The sequence below is a fragment of the Caenorhabditis remanei genome, chromosome II (assembly GCF_010183535.1).
Source record: "Caenorhabditis remanei strain PX506 chromosome II, whole genome shotgun sequence".
Lineage (NCBI taxonomy): Eukaryota > Metazoa > Nematoda > Chromadorea > Rhabditida > Rhabditidae > Caenorhabditis > Caenorhabditis remanei.
In genome coordinates this window covers 3,635,554-3,649,407 of record NC_071329.1, presented here as the reverse complement: position 1 = coordinate 3,649,407, position 13,854 = coordinate 3,635,554, and the positions used below count along the sequence as shown (strand labels likewise).

General features: G+C 38.4%; 4 protein-coding genes across 4 annotated transcripts; 3 read left to right on the top strand and 1 right to left on the bottom strand.

Moving 5' to 3' along the window:
- Positions 1-1,193: 1,193 nt before the first annotated feature.
- GCK72_004333 (uncharacterized protein) lies at positions 1,194-1,587 on the top strand (the record flags this gene model as incomplete). The annotated part of the gene is made up of 2 exons (XM_053724611.1): positions 1,194-1,286; positions 1,381-1,587. The coding sequence occupies 2 exons, from the start codon at positions 1,194-1,196 to the stop codon at positions 1,585-1,587; spliced, it is 300 nt and encodes a 99-aa protein (XP_053588805.1).
- Positions 1,588-2,658: 1,071 nt separating this feature from the next.
- On the top strand, positions 2,659-5,827 carry GCK72_004332 (uncharacterized protein; the record flags this gene model as incomplete). Its single annotated transcript, XM_053724610.1, has 10 exons — positions 2,659-2,750; positions 2,802-3,085; positions 3,135-3,320; positions 3,373-3,578; positions 3,625-3,783; positions 4,653-4,753; positions 4,805-4,980; positions 5,135-5,320; positions 5,372-5,577; positions 5,624-5,827. 10 exons carry the CDS (start codon positions 2,659-2,661, stop codon positions 5,825-5,827), a joined length of 1,800 nt encoding a protein of 599 aa, XP_053588804.1.
- A 3,561-nt stretch (positions 5,828-9,388) lies between these two features.
- GCK72_004331 (uncharacterized protein) lies at positions 9,389-11,460 on the top strand (the record flags this gene model as incomplete). Its single annotated transcript, XM_053724609.1, has 6 exons — positions 9,389-9,402; positions 9,471-9,573; positions 9,626-9,716; positions 10,207-10,620; positions 11,113-11,225; positions 11,281-11,460. 6 exons carry the CDS (start codon positions 9,389-9,391, stop codon positions 11,458-11,460), a joined length of 915 nt encoding a protein of 304 aa, XP_053588803.1.
- Positions 11,461-11,639: 179 nt separating this feature from the next.
- On the bottom strand, positions 11,640-12,684 carry GCK72_004330 (uncharacterized protein; the record flags this gene model as incomplete). Its single annotated transcript, XM_003092005.2, has 3 exons — positions 11,640-11,937; positions 11,989-12,200; positions 12,604-12,684. 3 exons carry the CDS (start codon positions 12,682-12,684, stop codon positions 11,640-11,642), a joined length of 591 nt encoding a protein of 196 aa, XP_003092053.2.
- Positions 12,685-13,854: the final 1,170 nt, after the last annotated feature.

Here is a 13,854-nt window from a genome sequence, read left to right as displayed (position 1 = left end):
CATCTCACAAGGGAAGGAGAGTATGACCCGAGTTTCTCTACGATGTTTTTACCAAAAATAGGCCTTACCGAGACTAGAACAAAACTATATGTTTTAGGTGCAACAAACTCGTTTCCAGCGAATGACGATCATTGTTCATTTTTTTCAAAATTTTGTAACTTTGTTCATTTTGAAGGATTTCTTAAAATTCAAAGTGTTATAAAAAGTTGAAGGTGTGGGCTATAAAAAAACTTTTTTGAGCAATTTACTAAAACTGAAACCTGGAAAGATACAAAGCGTAAAAATGGACAGTACTCATGAAATCAGAAAGTGGCCATTTTCGAAAAAAAGGTCTGGGGGGACCATGTCTATTTGATTCCTCGTGTTGAGTGAGGTACACATACATCTTCAAATATATGGCTCACCTTTCATTTTAGAGACTTATTTTCAATTTTTCAACTTTTAAGGCCATTTCCACGTATCCCTATACAAGAAAATCGGAAAAATTAATGGTCGCATTCGTTTTATCAGCGATCAGTTACCAAAACACAATAATTGTTTTCAAAAACTGTGTTAGAGTATGTTTTAACAACATTCCGCCCAGGTCTGTGTTTTTGCGTTTTCAGTAGAAAACTCAAACGTATAGGGATACGTGGAAATGGCCTTAAAAGTTGAAAAATTGAAAATAAGTCTCTAAAATGGAAGGTGAGCCATATATTTGAAGATTTACGTGTACCTCACTCAACACGAGGAATCGAATAGACATGGTCCCAGACCTTTTTTTTTTGAAAATGGTCACTTTCTGATTTCATGAGTACTGTCCATTTTTACGTTTTGATTTGTATCTTTTCAGGTTTCAGTTTTGGTAAATTGGTCCAATGAGCTTTTTTTATAGCCCACACTTTTAGCTTTTTATAACACTTTGAATTTTAAGAAATCCTTCAAAATGAACAAAGTTACGATGTCTCAAGGTGGCTCGACCACAAAATTTTGAAAAAATGAACAATGATCGTCATTCGCTGGGAACGAGTTTGTTGCACCTAAAACATATAGTTTTGTTCTAGTCTCGGTAAGGCCTATTTTTGGTAAAAACATCGTAGAGAAACTCGGGTCACACTCGGGGTCATTCCCTTGTCAAAAACATTTCAGGTATGTTAAAATCAATTGAAATGCGAAATATTGGTAGAGGTGGTGAATTCAGTCGAATTCTAAACATGGAACAAGTCCAACAAGCAAAGTCCGTTAAACTTAATAGTTATTTGGACAGTTTCCCTTTCCACTCATCGTTGAAAAATACGGAAATTTCGGTTCGACTGAAGAACTTTTTCGAGAACGATTTGAACCGACTCATTCGGGCATGACAACTCTCCGGAATATACTTTTTAATCACCTTTTTTTCAGAAATATCTGAACTACGACACATTTGAAAAAGTTGTGATATTGAATTACGATATCCATGATAAACAATGGATGAAAAAATATGTTTCGAAACATAAGAAGCAAGGAAACGACGGGGTGACTATGATTGCATTGGTGAACGGACCGAGATTCGAGTATGAAGTGGTGGTGGAAGAAGATTTGGTCACAATCAGAAGAAAACGTTCTTAAATATAAGAATTTCAGTTTTGGTTAAAAATTTGGGTTCCGTTTCGCGCCCCTGGAGCCTAAATTTTAAATACAAATTTAATCAGAAGCAGGCTTGGTCGGAGTCGGAGAATCGGATAATCCGATTCTCCGATTCTCCGACTTTTTTCGGAGAATTTCTCCGACGGATAATTCTCCGACTTTTTTTTCGGAGAAATTATCCGTCGGATAATTCTCCGACTTTTCATTTCGGAGAAATTATCCGAAATTCTCCGATTCTCCAAAAAAAAAGTCGGAGAATTTCGGAGAATATCGGAGACGGCGACACTCTGAACTCTGTTTTTGATGTATTTCTTCTGGTAAACGCTTTTAAAACATGTTTTAAAAAGGTGAATTCTGAAAAACGCAACAGAAAATCCGTTTTAGAAGCATTTTTGGGAACATTTTTGGATTCTCCGAAATTATCCGAAATTCTCCGATTCTCCGAGAAAAAAAGTCGGAGAAAATTTCGGATATCCGAATCTCCGACTTTTTTTCGGAGAAAAAGTCGGATATCCGATTCTCCGACTTTTTTTTCGGAGAAAATTTCGATTCTCCGATTCTCCGAAAATTTTTCTCCGACCAAGCCTGATCAGAAGAAAGTTTTGAAAACACCTCTTTTCACAATAATTGTTTATTGATATTTAAACTGACATTCCACTTTCACTTGTTTTTGTTCAATCTTCAACTTTTTTTATTCGTTTCTTCAAAACCGGCCTTTGTAATATCTGCATTAATAAAATGAAGCCCGTTTTTTTGAAATTCAGTTTTCTTGATTTGCAGTACATAAGTATTGCGATGTCTTAATGAGACCCGTGTATACACATCGGCCACCTAATGTTGAAGAGATACACAATGTGCACCATTGAGACCACACACGCGACACAAGGGGGCTTGTGACGCGTACGACGAGAGACGGCATCAATAATTTTTCTTCGTGTGCATTACTGTCTGCTTGAAAACCGATTCATTTATGCGTTTTCCCGTTGTTGTTTCTTATTGACTATCATCCAGCGCTTCTTTTTTTCAGATTAGCAAATTTTAAAATAATTCACTATGTCTCAAAGTTCTCGAAACAAGAACTTGTTACTGTCAACTCCATATGTATTTCAACGTCAGTTATTCGATTTCTTATGTTTGGAAACCAGGTATCATTTCACACTAATTAGAGTTTGATATTACAATTTCCAAATTTCCAGACTAATGCTCCGTAAATGCTCCAAACGATGTGAATTACTCGTCGATTACATGCCACTGACCTTAGATTCACTCGATATTAAGGCATCCACCTCAGTGACTATCAAATATTGCGAATCTAAAAATCGAACAAATGACAAACTTGTAAACCTATACATTGCTGACTTTTTCTGTTGTGGTGAGAAAAAAGAAGATGTGACAGATTGTGTTGCGACCAAAGCAGCCAATGAAATTGGAATTATTTTATCGAATCCGAATTTGAAAATAGGGTTACTAGGCCTAACAGGTGAGTGTTATTTTTGTAAATTTACTCTTTTTCAAAAAAAAAATTTCAGTTGGTCATGAAGTTCGTAATATTCAATATAAAGAAAAAGTCGAATCGTTTCTATCCATTTTCTTGAAACACTTGAAATTAATGCTCTCCTCTCTTTCACACCAAATCAACGTCCAGTGCCTTTTTCTCGAAGGGAACTCGACAACACCAGAGAATTACTGTGTATTGTTGTCATGTTTAAAGCCCGGTTGGTTTTGAACCATCTCAATTTATCTTTTCACATATTCCCCTATTTTCAGAAAAGTTGAAATCAATCATTTTCTTAGCGGAAACTCCCAGTGATACATTCCATAAAATTGCTCATTTAGAGCAGATCAAGCGTGTGTCAACTATTGACATTCTTTATACGCTTGATCGTGTTCCATTCGAAATTCTATCAAACACTTCAATGTTTCGTATCTTTGTGGAGAACTTTTCGGAGCCCGAGTTCAATCGAATTGTAGAGGTATAAAAATATTTCTCATAATTTTTCTTACCTATTATTTGTTCAGCATCACCTGCAACGTGACAACTTCATGTTCTGCAGAATTCACTTCAACAAAAGTGATATGGAACCTTGGATAACCGACTTTCTCATAAAGAACGCGGCTGTTAAAACCGACTGGGGAAGTATGACTGTAACACTTGATGGACCAAAGTTTAAGAATACTGTAAATGTTGGGGAGGGTTCAATTGAATTCAGTAGAACAATTTGAGATTCATGTTTTTGTTTTAATCTCTAATTTTTTATTCGCTTCTTCAAAACCGACTTTCGTAATATCTGCCGTAATAAAATGATCCCTTTCTTGAGATTCAGTTTTCTTAATTTGCACTTACTTATTTTACAATATCGTTTCATTTTCACAAATCTTTACTATTAACAAACGCAAACGGCTGTATGTTTGTCTGTATGTCGCCGATCCTACAGCCCTTCCTACTGAACCGATTTTTTTCAAAGTTCGACCAAACGATAAGAAATTTTCCCCACTTGATGCCCGTCTATTTCTTTTTTTCAAAAATCTCAAATTGACGTCTTCTGAGCCAGAAAAAATGATGTGGAAATCGATCGGCGTTTCTCTTGATCCAGATTGATCCACGTCATTAATAGATACGGGCTGTTTTCTAAAAAGTGACGAAAGATTTTTTTGTTAGGATTTCGGGTCAATAACGATCCACACAGAAGGTTAGTGTTGAGAAGGAGGTTTAGTAGCCGGGAGGCGACGTGAACCGATTGACACGACATAAAATTGAAGTTGATTAGTACGGCGAGTTGCAAAAGTGGGATGAGCCGAGACACGCCCATTTCACCGTGCCGCAAAAATTGTTATTAGATGCAAGTACCTTCTATTGTGATTCCATAATATGATCGGTGTATATACAATGCGCACCATTGAGACCACACACGCGACGCGAGGGGGCTTGCGACGCGTACGATGAGAGACAGACTCAATAATTTTTCTTCGTGTGCATAACTGACTGCTTGGAAACCGTCACATTTTTATGTTCATTGGTTTTTCTTTGTGTGATCACCATTTTCCAGATTTCAACAATGCCTCAAAATTCTCGAAACAAGAACTTGCTACTGTCAACTCCGTATCTATTTCAACGTCAATTATACGATTTTTTGTGTTTGGAAACCAGGTATCATTTCACACTAATTAGAGTTTGATTGTACTGTTCCCACATTTTCAGGCTAAATCTCCGCAAATGTTCCAAACGGTGTCAATCACTCGTCGATAACATGCCTTTGACCTTAGACTTCCTCGCTATTAAAGCATCTAGCTATGTGAATATCAAATACTCTGAATCTAAAATACACACAGAGGACGAATATGTATCCTCATACATTGCTATCCTTATCCTTTGTGGTGATAAAAAAGAAGAACCGACAGAATGTCATGCGAAAGAAGCAGCCGATGAAATTGGAATTATTTTATTGAATCCAAACTTGAAAATAGGGAATCTACACCTAAAAGGCTAGTGTGATTTCTATAAATTCACTCTTTCTTCACAAATTTTCAGTTGCTAATGAAGTTCGTAATATTCAATATAAAGAAAAAGTCGGATCGCTTCTAGCAATTTTCTTGAAACACTTGAAATCCATAATTTCCTCTCTTCCCCACCAAATCAACGTCCAGCATTTTTCTCTTGGAGGCAACTTGTTAACACCAGAGAATTATTGTGAACTGCTGTCAAGTTTGAAGTCCGGTTAGTTTGAACCATTTCAATTTATCTTTTGACATATTTCCCTATTTTCAGAAAAGTTGGAATCAATCAGTCTGTTTGGAGAGCGTACTGGTGATTCACTCGACAAAATTGCTCATTTAGAGCAAATTAAACGTGTGCCAAGTATTGAAATTCGTCATGTTGTTGATCGTATTCCATTCGATATGTTATCGAACACTCCCAATTATCTTATCAATGTACGCAACATTTCGGAGCTCGAGTTCATTCGAATTGTAGAGGTATAGAAACATTTCTCATAATTTTTCTCACTTATTACTTTTTCAGCATCACCTGCAACGGGACAACTTTGAGATGGGCAGGTTTTGCGTTATGAAAAGTGATATGGAACCTTGGATAACCGATTTTCTTGTAAAGAACGCTGCTGTAAATAAAGACGATGGAAGCATGACTGTTACACTTGAAGGACCGAAATTCAAGAATACCGTAAACGTTGATGACGAGTGGATTGTATTCAGAAGAATGATTTGAGATTTATGTATGTGTTTGTTCAAAAACGACCTTTGTAATATCTGTCGTATTAAAGTTTACCTCTTTTTTTGAGACTCAGTTTTCTTAATTTTTTTTTCCAAATACACAATTCTCTATATCAAAAAAGAACACGCTTTGATAAAGGACACGACGATCGGCTGGTGGCGGTTTGGCTTCTTTGATGAAGAATTATGGACCCAAGTAGCACGATTGATCAGTACGGGCCTTGAAGACTTGTGCTCTTGAATTGGTGTTTCCTCCGGATCCTCCTTGATTGTTGTTGTTCGATCCACCAGATCCTCCAGAAGCATAATCCTCACGAGCGTATCCAGCAGAGTTGTCCGGAATTCCGGAATTCCGATTTATTTTTCATTCCGGATTCCGGATTTTGAAAATATGATTCCAGTTCCGGATTTCGGATTCCGGAAAATGAAAATTTTTATTAAGATTCCGGATTCCGGTTTTTTGAGTCTCCTTTTTCCGGAATTCAGAGGTTGAAATTTGGAAATTGTTTTGAGTTTAAAAGACAGCTATAGTACGTCTTTTTCGGTTTTGATCCTCAAAAGTAGTTCAAAACTTTATATATCATCGAAAACACTCGAAAAAATGACTGGGCCTTGCAAATTTATCGAATCATTCCGAATTCCGGATTTTTTTGCCATTCGGGTTCCGGATTCCAGATTCCGGAAACTTAAAACTGACATTCCGTACAACTCTGGTATTCAGACGAGGAGGCGTTGGATCTCATGTATCCGGAGCTGTATCTTCCAGAGGACATATATGCGGACTTGTCAGCCATTTCGAGATGTTCTTGAGTTGTTGCTTCTCAGAATTTGCAGAATTTGCAGTACTTCTTTTTACAATTTCGTGCATGTAAAACAGTCTTCATTCTTTGATTAAGATCTTGCACATAAACACGTATAACATTGAAGACGATTAGTATGGCGAGATGCAAAAGTGGGATGAGCCGAGACACGCCCATTTCACCGTGCCGCAAAAATTGTTATTATATGCAAGTACCTTCTATTGCGATTCCATAATAAGATCGGTGTATACACAATGTGCACCATTGACACCACACACGCGACGCAGAGGCTTGCGACGCGTACGATGAGAGACAGACTCAATAATTTTCATTCGTGTACATAGCTGACTTCTTGGAAACCCCCACATTTTTATGTTCATTGGTTTTTCTTTGTGTGATCACCATTTTCCAGATTTCAACAATGTCTCAAACTTCTCGAAACAAAAACTTGTTACTGTCAACTCCATATGTATTTCAACGTCAATTATCCGATTTTTTATGTTTGGAAACCAGGTATCATTTCACACTAATCTGAGTTTGATTGTACTGTTCCCACATTTTCAGACTAAACCTCCGCAAATGTTCCAAACGGTGTCAATCACTTGTAGATACCATGCCACTGTTCATACGAACTTTCGATATCGAAGTTATTGGCCTTGTAACTATGCGATATTGGGAGCCAAAAATAAGCACATATGACATAATTACATACAACTATTCTGAAACGAGCAATTACCGTCAGTACAAATCAGGGAATGAAGAACCTGTGACAGGATGTCTTGCGACAGCAGCAGCAAAGGAAATCGGAATAATCTTATCGAATCCAAATTTGACGATAAGAAATCTAAAGCTGGAAATTCATCACAAATTTTCAGTTGAGTTGCCAATGCGCCCTCGTTCTTGTGGCATGCGCAGAATTTCAGTCAAATTTCTATTGGAAATTAAATTGAAAATTAATTTCAGATGAGCCTCAACTCGGGATGGATGCTCGCTGGCTGGTTAATGGGTGACACTCCGATGAGATCAATCCATCGGGAGAGAGTCGAGAAACGGCTTGAGGAGGAGGAGGCCGCCCGTGTCGCTGCATTGCCACCACCACCGGCCAAGTTTGTTGGAAAGGGGAATAGAAGACGTCAAGTGCGATAATCTCATTATTCTAATTTAATTTGTGATGGTATTTTGCCTAAAATCGTGTAATTCTACTTATATAATCTCACTATTTCATGTAATATTTTGTGTTTTGTGATATTTTGCATAATTTTAATCTCGCTATCTCAATTTCACTTTGTGAAAATTCTTGTAACTATAATTGCTGTAATAATAAGAACTCGACCTTTCACACAATTCGAAGCGTTTTCCTTCAAAAATGTTCCCTTTTTCTCGCTGAAAATTAATTGTTACCAAACTCATTTTTGAATTTCGCGCCAAAAAGTTCAGTCCGCAAACGTCATTCGGTGAACTTTCGAACACGCGAAAATGCACAGTTTTGGAAACACGGCACGGTGATTTTTTCGGAACCACTTGGTTTGATTTCTATGCCATCACATTGGCGGCCGCGAGCAAACCCGCTCTACTGCACCGTTGAAATTTCTAGACCCTCAACTTTGGCTTGAATTTGCTAAAAAGTGAATTGTAACAACCAGCAGTTTAATTGTAATGCCTCTTAAAGAAATGATGGAGAATTTTTAACAATAAGTTTCATACTATATGGCCGTCAATTTCACAGTTTAATCCGCCAGTTACTTTTCTTGACATTCAATACAGTGTAAAAAATTATTCCATTTTCGAACGCGCTCTACCTGCACGTGCGAGAGAAGAGAGACGCAGAGCCAAACGAGTGCCGCAGTTGCAAAAACCGCGTGCCAAGCTTGCATCAAGACTCCGCCCATTTCATTTTCCACTGCGGCCGAACTTTTTTTGGCGCTACCTACTAGCTGGTTCCGAAAAAATCACCGTGACACGGGCGGTTTGAAATTTGGGGTTTTTTAATTGATTGTTCGCGATTTTCAGCGGTTTTTGACTAGATTACTCAATTTTTCAGAGGAAAACTTTAAAAATCGGATGAAAAACGTGATTTTTGAGCTGTACACGTGCTTTCCGATCTCAAAATTTAGAAAAACCATGTTAAAGAGACTTTTATAAGTTTTGGTGAATTTCTCATGTTTTTTCACTGAAAATGCACATTTCCAGTGAGTTTTCCAGTCTAAAAAAAGAAAATTGCGATAAAAACCATACTTGCAACGGGCCGGGCCGGGCCGATTTGAGAATTTTCACCGGCCCGGCCCGGTCGGCTCGGGTCACAGTACAAAAATTTGAAAATTTGAATTTTTTTGAAAATTTTTTGATTTTTTCGCAAAAAAGTAGAATTTTCGACTATGTTTTTACATATCGATAAAACTCAAGTGTACATAGGATTTTTGACGATTTTTGATGAAAATTTTAAATAATTTCGAAAAATTTTGTGAAAAAATTGTGCTCATTTTTTGACTCCGGGCCGACCGGGCCGGGCCGGGCCGGCAACTTTCTCTACCGGCCCGGGCCGATATTTTGCAAGTATGATAAAAACACTATTTTCATCCTGAAAACGGATTTTTTTTTCGCTGAAAAAATTATTCTGACAAAAAATTTTGATCTACCTTCTCATTTTACCGCCGAATATTAGATTTGATGAACTTTGTTGCCGATAAAATCGAGATTGATTTTCTGATTTCAGAGCCCCGAAAATCAACTAACAAAGGAATCCTACGAACGCAGCGATGCCCTTGGTAACGTGAGTTTTTGTGACGATTTTTGGCCAATTCTCTTGTTTTTTCGAGAAATATCCCATCTTCATTCCAGAATACTCCCTCAAGACCTACTCGCCGAACAATCACTAAACCAGCTCTATACCTGCATTGTCTACTCATGTATCGTATTTGCCAGCACTCATTTCGCCAGATGGGTAGGTTTTACGCACGTAAATCCACACGAAAAGCAAGAAAATCGATTTTCAGATCGGACAGACGTATCTGGACGCTGACTTGGAGTGGAAATTCAACGAGTTGCTCAGTACGTTGGCGAGATGCGCGTGTCTCTGGCCAGAAGGTGAATCGATGAAAAAATCGGTGGAAAATCACATTTTGCCTGTTTTATCCCGATTTTTTTTATTTGAAAATTCGGTTTTTTCCAAATTTGTGAAAAAAAAAGATTTCTCTGAATTTTTTCTATTTTTCTTGGGAAATAGCCGATTTTCAGTTGAAAAGCCGAAAAATCAATCAAAAATGACGATATTTCACGAAAATTTAAGTTTTTCTACTCAAAAACAGAATTTTTCAGGATTTCAAGCAAAAATTAATGGAAAATTCCTGCTTTTTTTCTGTTTTTAGCATTGAAAACGGTCGAATTTTACAGTTTTTCCATTCGTTTAGTGAAAGCAGCACAGAAAATTAGTTTGTTTCTGACTTTTACGACGAAAAACACGGTTTTTCAGCTCTCCAACCCCTCAATTTGTTTGTTTTTCAGCCAAAAACTCATTTTAATGATAAAAATTGGATTTCACTATAAAAAAAACCCCCAAATTTCTCGCATATTCCAGGAATAATCCTTGCCCACTACGGCTACATCGCAATGTTCATCACAATCGTGATCCACCGAAAACTCGCCGAGTGTCTCAACAGCGGCGCCGGCGAAAACGCATCAATTCTCGTCGAAGAGGGTGTCGTTCGCGATCGAATGTTCTTCGGCGATCGTCTTTGGCTCACCGTTATTCAAATGTTCACCGCTCTCTTCTCTTATATTTATGCAGCGGAAAATTTTGGATACGCGGGCAAATTGACTGGATTCCCTGCGTTGGGCAAATTGTGTCTGTTGAATGAGACGATTCCGCTGGTGTTGGTGGGCGTGGCTCAGTTTGTGGGCACTTTCTCATTGAGATTCGTTTTGCATCGAACGGCGACGCCGGAGTTGAAGAAGTATCAAGCAGGCGTCTACGCGTTTTTCTTCGTTACAAGTAGGTGTAGCGGCTGGTGTGTCTTTGGCGCGGATTTTTCCTCAGATGATCAAAAGAGCCGAGTAATAACGATCAGAATATCGAATTTCAGCGATTTTCAGCATAATTTAGGAGCCAGAACGGTAGAAAAATGCTTCTACTGGTTCTAAATGCCACAAATATTAACTGAAAAAGATGAAGTTTCCGACTGAAAATAAGTTTTAATGACTTGAAAACGTACTTTTCCGTAGAAAAATCTAGAACAATATGAACACACTTTTTCAGGTCATTTTTCCCCCGAAAAATCAAAATTTTTGAGTAGAAATTGATCGAATACTTATTTTCTGCAGGAAAATCTCTGACACAAAAATTTCAGCTTTTTCATTTAAATTCAGAACAGTAGCTTCTTTTCTACCGCTCTAGCCTCGAAATTTTCATGATCCTCTGAAATTCGATGGTCTAAATGCTATAACTCGGCTGAAACCGTAATTTTCAACCCTTATCCAATTTCAGGTCACTATCTGACCGGTGTCACTGGTCTCGATCCCATCCTCTGCCTCGCAATGGTCTACCCTTGTACCATGAAACAGGAAAACATATTTATGAAATACCTTAGTATCTACTTGGTATAGCTATCTGAATTCTATTCTTTTTTTAATTTTAAACTTCTGAAAATTGCAGTTGTGCGTCAACAGTGGATACGCAATCTCTGCTCGTCTATGCGGTGAATACCCACTGAGAAGCATCCATCGTCAGAGATTCGAGGTTGCCGAAGAAGCTCGCATCGCCGCTCGCCCACCACCATCGCCACCAGCGCCCAAGTTTGTTGGAAAAGGGAATAGAAGACGTCAAGTGCGATAATTATGACTAACTAATTATTGAATTTTATGTATTTTGTGATATTTTGCGTTCATTCTTGTGATATTTACTTCTGTATTGTGTATTGTGTATTCAACTTGAATTATGCCATGAATCTCACTAATTTTGAATGTTTTCAGGTTCTTCTGGACAATCATTTATTCAGTTCAATGGAGCGCATTTCAAAACTTGTACTCATACAACGTATAGTACTTGTAGTTGCACTCATTCCGACGTGGCCCACGAACCTCCTTGAAAGGTCTGACCCACGACGGCTTCTGGGAATAATTCTGATAATTTATCGGCTTTGGCTTTAGGTCGTTATAAGCGTCCGCCCATTTCTGCCACAATGCATCTGGTTTATCGATTTTTTGAAGGACATCTTCCTGTTTCATACGGAGAACTGGGTCTCCGTTGGGCTTGATGATAAAGAGACACGGAATGTTGTTGTTCTTGACGAGATAGTTTTTGGCGAAGGATCTGGAATTTTTTGACTGAAAACAATTTAATTTCCTCTTGGATCAGACTCACTGATACTCCTTCTCGCCGAACGGTGCGAGAACCCATGGGAATTTGAACGGGAAGTGTCTCTCATGAACCGTCAGAAGATTGTTGACAATGAAGACGAGTTCGAAGTCATCGTGCTTCGACTTGATGGCTTTGTAGAGGTCTTTGAGAAGGGTGTTGAAAGAGGTGCAACGCTTGCTCCGCGGGTTGATCGAGGTGAACACGAGGGCTACCATCTGGAGATTTAGAATTAGGGAATTATGAAATTGGTCGAAATAGGAGAAGTTGAGTGCGCTTTGGCTGCGTAGCGACTCATTCTTGAGTCAGTTGATACATAACTAGTATCGCTAGAAGGCTAGAGTCGTGGGGATTCTGAATATGTTTTCAGTTTTTGTCTTGCGTCAAAACCGATGGAGATTCGGTTCTTTCTGTCAGAACTTGATTAAAAGCTCCGTATCTCATTTGATTTTGATTCAGAGCAAAATCTGAAAACATATTCAGAATCCCCACGACCTCAGCTTTCTAGTGATACTCGCTTTGTATCGACTGACTCAACTATGAGTCGCTACGCAGCCAATTTTCAGGCGCGCGTGCCCACTGCGTAGCGACTCACCTAGATAGATACGGAGCATCTCTTACCTTATCCTTCAAAAACGCCCCACCATCCACATCGTAGTCCTCTTCCAAATTCAAACTGTGTCCTTTGAATAGCTCGGACATTCTTATTACAGGGAAGAAAATAAGAAATTCGAACGAAGAAAAAAAAAGAAATGACAGTTCTTGTCCGCCCGAAAATGGGCGGGCGGGAGACAATAACAGAATAATCTAATTATGGACGGTTCACTCCGACGGGTGCGGTATACTGTAGCTGGAGTAATAGACAAACAATAACATGTTTTCGAAAACAAAATTACTGGCGTGCGTTTGACGCGTTTAAGTTATTCCGGACTCAGACTTGTCAAGGGCCGGGCCGGGCCTAAATCAGGAAAAATCCCTGCCCGCTCGGCCCGTTTTGAAAAATTTTTTCAAAACATTTTGTGTTTTTTAACTTTTTTTTTGGAAATGTTTGAAAATTTTTTGAACTTTTTTTGAACTTTTTTGAAAAAAATATAGTTTTCGAATAAACATTTAAAATTGAATCAAAATGTGAATATGTATGATAATTTAAGCATTTTTACTCTTTTTTTTCGAAAAATTTCGAAAAAAATTGGTAAAAATGGGTACCCATTTTTGAATCCGGGCCGATTTTTTTTTGAATCCGGGCCGAATTTTTTGAAATTTTTATCAAAAATAGTCAAAAATCCTATGTACACTTGAGTTTTATCAATACTGTCGAAAAAATAAAGTTTCGACAAGGATTTTCAAAAATAATTTCGCGCAAGCGCATAAAGTTGTGGGCGGAGCTTAAACTGCAAGCGGCGCGGTTCTTCATTTGGAAAAAACAACTGGAATTAGAACCGCGCCGCTTATTTAAGCTTGCAGTTTAAGCTCCGCCCAGAACTTTATGCGCTTGCGCGTTTCAGCGCGCGAATTTTTTTTTGAAAATCCTTGTCGAAACTTTATTTTTTCGACAGTATGTAAAAACATAGTCGAAAATTCGACTTTTTTGCGAAAAAATCAAAAAAAATTCAAATTTTCAAATTTTTGTACTGTGACCCGGGCCGACCAGGCCGGGCCGGGCCGGTGAAAATTCTCAAATCGGCCCGGCCCGATTTTTGACAAGTCTGGTCCGGCCTGACTGGCGCGCTGAACAGTTGTGCTGTCTGGCGTGCCTCGGACGCGTTTTGAATAGTTTGGGATTGCCTGGCGTGCCTTAGGCACGTTTCTCAAGCACGTTAGAAAATTTGAGCTGTCTGGCGTGTTTTTGCGTATGGTTAAGGTCTGTCGTGC